Source organism: Mytilus trossulus, chromosome 10 (genome assembly GCF_036588685.1).
Source record: "Mytilus trossulus isolate FHL-02 chromosome 10, PNRI_Mtr1.1.1.hap1, whole genome shotgun sequence".
NCBI lineage: Eukaryota > Metazoa > Mollusca > Bivalvia > Mytilida > Mytilidae > Mytilus > Mytilus trossulus.
In genome coordinates, this window is record NC_086382.1 from 41,028,137 (window position 1) to 41,036,349 (window position 8,213).

General features: G+C 31.4%; 1 protein-coding gene across 1 annotated transcript; it reads right to left on the minus strand.

Moving 5' to 3' along the window:
• Positions 1–302: 302 nt before the first annotated feature.
• Positions 303–8,007, minus strand: LOC134687353 (steroid 17-alpha-hydroxylase/17,20 lyase-like). The gene is made up of 6 exons (XM_063547575.1): positions 7,226–8,007; positions 4,966–5,052; positions 4,193–4,402; positions 3,448–3,617; positions 1,835–1,938; positions 303–1,255 (listed from the first exon to the last, which is right to left on the minus strand). The coding sequence occupies exons 1-6, from the start codon at positions 7,922–7,924 to the stop codon at positions 1,020–1,022; spliced, it is 1,506 nt and encodes a 501-aa protein (XP_063403645.1). The 5' UTR covers positions 7,925–8,007; the 3' UTR covers positions 303–1,019.
• Between the last annotated feature and the right edge of the window lie 206 nt (positions 8,008–8,213).

Here is an 8,213-nt window from a genome sequence, read left to right on the forward strand (position 1 = left end):
GTCTCATTGACAAACATACCACATCTTCTTTTTTATAAATATAAATCCAAATTGAAGCTGTAGCCTATTCATGCTATTAGGAATTAAGAATTTTATTATATATTTAGAAATATGACGAAATTGGTTAAAAGTATATAATACTGTTAATTTTTTGTGAGGATTGAAAAACTTTCAGAAAAATTGTTATGTGACAATTCAGCTCTATCTCAATCGTAAGGGAGCAACCATTTAAATTCAAGAGTGGGGCATAACTCTCCTTTGAAGTTAAATGATCGTTCCCTTATTAAAGAATCAAGAGGACGACATTTTTCAAGGTCAGTTTATTTATCAACAATAAATTTTAAATAAAAACAATAAATATAATAACAAATACATATATTTGTCTATAAATACAAATAAAGTTGATAAAATATCTCGTTGTGCAGCTTAATTTTAACAAATGCATCTCACTAGAGAAATTATAATGATACACAATCTCTATATTTAGAATAAATACTCAGTAATATACAACGTACATATAAACGTAAGCCGTCTTTCTTTTTTAATCTAACTCTCTCATTCTCGCAAAAATTGGCAAACACATTTTCGCTTAAATATGAAAGTCGACAACAGAATGTGAATAAATGGAAATGGTTTATAATCATAATATCACAGTGTATACCAAGCCCACCAAGGCATCTAGCATTACACACACCAGGGGCGGATCCAGGATTTTTGAAAAAAAGGGGGCATAATTCTAGAAAATGTAATAGACACTGCCCAAATGAGCGAGTCGAAATTTGAACGATCGTATGCTAAAAAATCACATAAATCGTGAGAAACAATTAAGAGATTTAAATAAAAATAATAATAGCGTACGCCCTTTACAACTTATCCTGGATCCGCCACTGCACACATACACACACTTTTTTACTATCACAACATTGAACACAAAATATATTGCACTTTAAAAAAAACTGTATGATTGAGTTTTTTGCATTGTAAATTGGACGGAACCGATGAAATTGTCGTTTTGTTCACTACCGCTCCTCTAAGATAATTTTAAAAGGAAGTGGACGCATTGTCAGACCAGAAAGTCCTTTAGTGTCAGGAAGTGGTTCGTTTTCTGGACATTTTATAGAGTACTTGGATAACAAACATCCGCAGAAAAGAAATACTTCCATTTTTGCTATAACTGAACCAAGGCAAACTCGATTACCAATTCCAAACGGAAGATAGCTGTATCGTTCACTTGGATTGTGATGTAGGAATCTCTCTGAAAGAAGAAGATGAAATGAATTTTAAGGTGTAAAAAGGTCATTTTGTGTTAAGCAAATATTTTCGTATCTTTATCTTTTATTTATTGTGGAACCTGGTTTTCCGACCACAATTTGTTTGCGAATTTGTTTTATCACCAAAACAAATAGCAGCCCACGTTTAAATATTATGAAGTGTAACGTAATTGTGACCAACATGTGACACATTTAATCAATTTCGTTATCATTTTTCTTTTGATGTACATTAATCTTAAAACCTACTAGCCTTGGAAAACAGCACAAACATGTGACCTACTCTGACAAAACGGACAAACAAGTACAAAATGATAACATATAGGCTTTGATGTTTTCAAAACGGACTAACAATACCATCGCGTTTAGACCACAAATTCATACATTATAATTATGGGATTTTTTCGGTAAAGAACATTTTAGTAAACCACACAGAATAATGATTTTTTGTCATCAATGTTGTATATGTTTTTACAAATCTTAACATATCTAATTTTTGCCTACCGCCATACCACCTATTTTTAAAATACGTACATAAAGCATCAACAAAATTAAATTCAACTAACCTGGATTAAATACGTATGGATCCTTCCATGATTGTTCATCGTGATGTATTCCCCAAATATTCATAATGACCATTGTATCTTTAGGGATGTGGTAACCGTCTAGTCTGAAAACACAAATTGAAAAACATTAGTTTATTGAATAATGCCCAGTTATATACAGACATACAGAAATCCAAAAACAAAAGTCTACAAAACATCATTAAAAACAATTAAAAGAACAAAACATATACATTAGTGAAACGAACTTGTATCACTTCTGGTTACTATGTGGGATACTCAAACTTTATTTTTTTGTGGTCTTATCTTATTATAACATAAAATCACAGAATAAATGAACAAGGCAAACTCGAATCAACCACATGAATCGTTAAAGTTCGTATTTTTCAGTCTTTATTTTCATATGTGGACTGAAAACATAAATTACAGATTACATAACTTGAATAATAATCCGATTATTGTCAGATTTTGTGTCGCTCAATCATTCTTAAGTTCTCGTGGACCTGTTTGTCTACTCGTCTTTTTTTTCATTTGGCCATGGTGATTTGGTTTATCTTTCTTTGATTACCCCTTGATTTCTTTTGTTTTAATTCATTGGAAATTGTATCACCAAAAACTTAAATAGACAACTGTAAGTTCGTTTTTCAGGAATTTTGCATAGCACATTTTTAAGCAACCTAAATTCCTAAAAACCGACGTATCTATATACAGTCACAAATACCAACATAATTTAATTTTAAACAGGGTTTTGAAGTGGAAAATGTTTAATATGTTTCATTGTATGACCTATTTATAAGTGATCTAAATGAGAAAAGATTAACAGACCAGTACATTTTTCGATGCTTTAAATAGAGCAAATTGACTATCTTTAAACTTTCAATTCTAAATTAAGCAAACATTTACCCTAATAGTTTATCCATATAATCTATTTAAAGCTTAAATCAGATATATTTCAAGTTGTCTGGGACGACTTTAATACCATATAGTCATAAATATAACTATTTAACCTACTTAGGATAGAATAAAATAAAACTTATTGTGTTTAAGGTTTCCCTATCTACTATTTTCATGCAATAAAACGCCTACCCGAAATGATATTGGCACTTTTAATAATGAATCGTGACAAAATTGTCATATCTCTTAATAAACGCAGGGTATGAAAATTGAAAATCGAAAAACAATAATTCTACCCACCTGCCTAACAACCCTACTTTTTTAAGGTGGAAACCTTATACACAATTTTTTTTTATATCTATTGCGTTGCTCAAGGGTTTAAGGACAGCTTGTTCTTCGCACACCCACTGATCAATTGATACATATATCTAATATTATATGACTTTTTCAATAAGGAAAAAAGTCATCATGTAGCCAACTCTAATTGGTCCTTACGCCTTATATGACATTAATATATATACTGTTTATAAATAGGGGTTTGAAGAAAACTTTGTAACTGAGCTTTGCAACTTGAGATGACTTTCCATTTGCAACCGTAACCTTCTATGTCATTCCAACTTATATCGATATCACCAGTGATTGCTGATTATATACAAAACGATTACCTTTTATGTACTAGACATACTTAATACAATTTTAAAATAAATGCGATTAATACTCACGTTGTATCAGACATAGTCCGATGTGGAAATCCTACAGGCAAAACACAGGCAATTCTTAATACTTCTTTGATACAAGCCTCCAGTATAGGATAACTCCCTCTATCAAATGGAGAGGGGATGCCGGACTCATCGGTCTTTGATTTAAGTTCCTGATATATACGGTCTTGCCACTGTAAAAAGTAGAAACATGTTTTATACATTTGTATTGGCCAATCCACAAAAAGTACGCAAAATGTAGAGAAAATAAAAAGGATGCATATTGTCTTTGAATAAAAGTAAATTTACAACTGCGAAATACATAAACAATAAAAATATGTAGGCAGATTTTGTTATTTTGATCCTTAATGCATTCTCATTCTTTCTCTCAAAATTTAATTTTCTTCAGTCTAACCAAAGATCTGTTAACTTTTAAATAACTCTTTACACAGCTCCATTTACTCAAATTGTCAACGCTTTAGCTCATTTACTATCATATTGCACCGCCCTCCACTCGTACAAGTTTTTTTTATTTGGAGAATAACCCGCGCTCTCGGTTTCGGGCTAATTCCTAATTTTATCTTTGGGATCTAGGCGTCGCATACTATAGTAATTAGATCTGTGTTCCTTTGAGTAATGGTTTGAAGCTGAACTGAGCCGACTCCGGACTCCAAGTTCCAAAAGTAAAGGGATATTGGTCCTAAATGCGGGCGCTTGTTATTGCACGACATAGATTACATAGATAGATAAAGTTAAAACAATTATTTACCTCTGGATGACGTATCATGTAGATCATGAACCACAGTATCGACATTGTTGTAGATTCTATCCCTCCTCCAAAAAGTTCATACACTATATGACCAATATTACAATCTGACAGGCGCTTTAAGTCTACCGTGTTGTTTGTTGCCGTTGCTTCCATTTGTAAAAATAACATAGTGTCTACAAGATCTCGGCTAACACCTTCAGTAATAGTTTCCTAAATTAAAAATATATAGTATTAAAGCACATAATATAAAGATACGCCATAATCGGAGAGACCAGGACAATATCCCTGGACTAAGGGAACGGCCATCTAACTTCAAAAAAGGGGGGAGGGGTTAAGTTATGATTTTTTCCTAATTTATAAATTAATATATTCTAGTTAAGCAGACAACAAAAAATATATTCTTTATCCAGATTTTTTCCATAACTTATAGTGTTAAATTTTGAGAAAAAAAACAATTTGATTGATAGCGTCGAAAACCAAAATTAAAATGTTCGTGAATTTTTTTTCTCAATTAGAAAAAAACAAAACCCCTTTGCAGTTAATGGTTGTTCACTTCTTCTAATTTCTGTATTCAATACTAAAATAAATCTAATTCACGAAGTATTAAAAAGAGACAATTATTGATATCAACATTTAAAATATACTTATATTTTCCTATTTTTGCGCACCATACAAATCAAACAACAACAAAAGTCAAAAGAAATAGTGTTCAACTTTGTACAATATATTAATTATTTCCAGTTAAAAAATGATATAAACATGTAATCCCTTACCCTGTGTTCTTTTAAGACGTTAGCCATCCAGTCATCTTTTTTTGCAAGACTTTTCTTGAACCGTTTCCAACTTGGAATAGGGAAATGCTGAAGAAAAAAAAAATTGATTTAAATCAATTAAAACTAGAACAGAAAGATATAAAAGTTAAAATGATAACAAATAAAAAAATAAATATAATAATAATAAAATATGAAGAATCCAAATTATGGGATTTCGTTGTCTTATTATTTAAGTAAACGTAACAATTTCTAAATTTAACAGACAGAGAAGAGAACCAGTTATTATTCAAGTCTATTCTAAGTAAATTTATTTGATGTCAGAGCAGTTGCCAATGTCTTGAAATCCGTCGAAAAATTACAGAAAAAGACAAAAAAAGGGAAGACAAAAAGAACCAAGACACAAAAAAATGGGAAGAAAAGTAACAACTAATAAATATCAAGGAAAACGCAGTCATCTCCTTTTCATATTTAGATTGAGCAACATGCGAACTCACTGAAAGCCAGGAGTGAACTCGGGTGCACCGGAACTGAAGCTTAAACTGATGGAGGTTTACATGTGGACTTTGATCCTTTAGATTGTTTACCGTATACATCCGAAGATTAAGTTCATAACCTGGCATTTGCCCCGGCTATTTGTCACATTGTTTACAAATATGCGTGATTTGACAATGATTAATATCTAGGTTTGACTGACCCGTGGTGATTCAGGACATTTAGAATAGTTTACAGTATAATGACCCCCTGCGTATGAATGAAATTTAGTTGCACCGTAGAGGAAGGGTGATGCGGTGTGGATAAAACTTCCTAGTTGTGTGAAGAGGAAAGGGGGTGATGCCAGTTGGATCTTCAGATATATTCATAAAAAAAGTTATTTATGGAAAACGATATTAGAATATGATTCATAAAACAAATATATTTATCGAAAACGTAGAATAAACCTTTAAATATTGAGAAAAAAATCCCCACCGTTTTATACGGTAAATGAATATAAAAAATGGTAGGATTTAGAAAATATATTCCCAAGTCATTAAGATAACATGTACGTTCCCATTACAATATAAAAAATGGTTTCAAAACAAAACATACAAAGATGAATTTATAGTTTTAGGAAAGAACACATTAATTTAAAGTTTGATGTTTTTTAACAGATAGATAAGATAAGTTGAAATATTCGACAAATTGTAATTTGCAAATCATTTCAGCAAATATTTCAAAAATGAAGTTTTTTTTCAATTTTAAAGTGTTTCATGATGATAGTAAACTCATATTTCAAAGCAATGTTGTTACACTTTGGAAGGATACCAAATTCCTTCGTAATATCGATGACAGCGATATTTCATTAGAAAGAAAGATATTAGTGCTCTAGATTTGGAAATACCTAAATTAATCTACAAATAAACATGGAACATCTACCCCACTCAGTTAAACATTTGAGGAATGGTTATGCAAATAAAAATATATATTCAAGGCTATACTTTTCACAAATTTAAATATCCCCTATCTCGTTTTTATGAATGACTTTCCCGCCGCGAATAAAGGTATGTAGTTCATTCAATCGGATGGGCTGTATTAGATTACTGAAATATGATAAAAATAGTATCTCATCCCCATTCAAAGGGATTGTACATACAATTACATTTTTTTGTCATTGCTGAAGTTTGCACTACAGTACAATGGGGTTAAGTGAAATCGAAATGCAACGTTTTGTCTGAAGATATATTTACTTGGCAGCATATCAAAATAGTTTTAACCGTTTAAAAGTCGGTGAGAATGTTTAAAGTTTTGTTTGCACATGCTGATATATATTTTAAATAATGATGCGTTTCTTAAAAGTACAAGACAATTTCACAACCAACTACATATTTTCTGAAATGTTACGAAACTTATTTACGAAGCTTATAGTAGATTTATATTTAATAAGTTATTGATTTTTTTTAGCGATTTTTTTTATTGCGAAACAGTACTCTTTAAACTACTACAAGCTTAAAGTAGATTTATATTTAATAGATATAGGAAGATGTTTATATTCAGTTATTGTTTTTTTTCTCCCTTTTTTGGCACAACAGTACCCTTTAAAGAACTATTATATTTGAACTCGAAGAGAGAGAGAGAGAGAGAGAGAGAGAGAGAGAGAGAGAGAGAGAGAGAGAGAGAGAAAATATCCTTAACTAAATAAAATGTTATATATCATATATTGTGGTAGTGTACTAAAAACAAAACAATCAAACAAACAAATAAATACAAGAATAAATTGACTTACCTCTAACCAAGGTATCATATCAACAATATTAAAACTTTCTATATTGTCAACAATATCCTGTATAATTCGGAGTTGTGTATGGAATTCCTCGTCTACTTTCGCAAATCTTTTGTTGAGTATACATTGACACAAGACGTTGGCAACAACTCTGGCGACGTCAAACTTCGGATCAAATGGCTTCCCTGATTTACATAATTCTTCAAGAGTCTGATGGAAACTACCAGCTTCCTGATGTAAAATGTTTGTTAGTTTGTCTTTTCCTTGTTTCGTCTGAGAAGCAAGAAAGTGGTGGACGATTTTTCTATGAAATTTAAGTTCTGGACCAACATCGTTCATACAAATATCATGTCCTTCACCCAACATTACTTCAACAGTTTTTCTTGTCCTTGGGCGGCCTGAGAACACTCTTCCTTGTCTGACAAAACTCTTTACAACTGCATTCATTGTGTTTATAACAATAACACTCTCTCCTCCAAGTTTTAACCATACTAAATCTCCATACGTTTTACTCAAATCGGTCAAGGCAATATGTAAGTCCTTGCCAAATAGCTGAATAATGTTTCCTAGTAACGGCAGAGCTCGTGGTCCTGGAGGTAAAAGAGCTCTGGTCTTTCGTGAGTCTAAATAAACATAAGTTAGAGTAAACGTTATAATTCCTAATAGCAATGTACATGCCCAATCGAGAAATATCGGATTCATTTTGTATTCTATGATGTAAACTATGTAAAACAGTCTTTGTTTTTAATATTTTATATAATAATAACTATAAACGTCTTACTTTAAACGCTATTTACTAATGTATTGGATTTGTAAAGGACGTAGTATTATAGTAAAAATCACATGGCGAAAGGTAGGTGTGCGTAAAGCTTTGCTATGTGATTGGTTAAGCAAGTCATCTGACTTTGTTTATAAACATTATGGAATTCAATGTCAATCACGTGACATGTCTAGGTTAGTATGCCAGAGATATAATTTTGTCTACGAAATA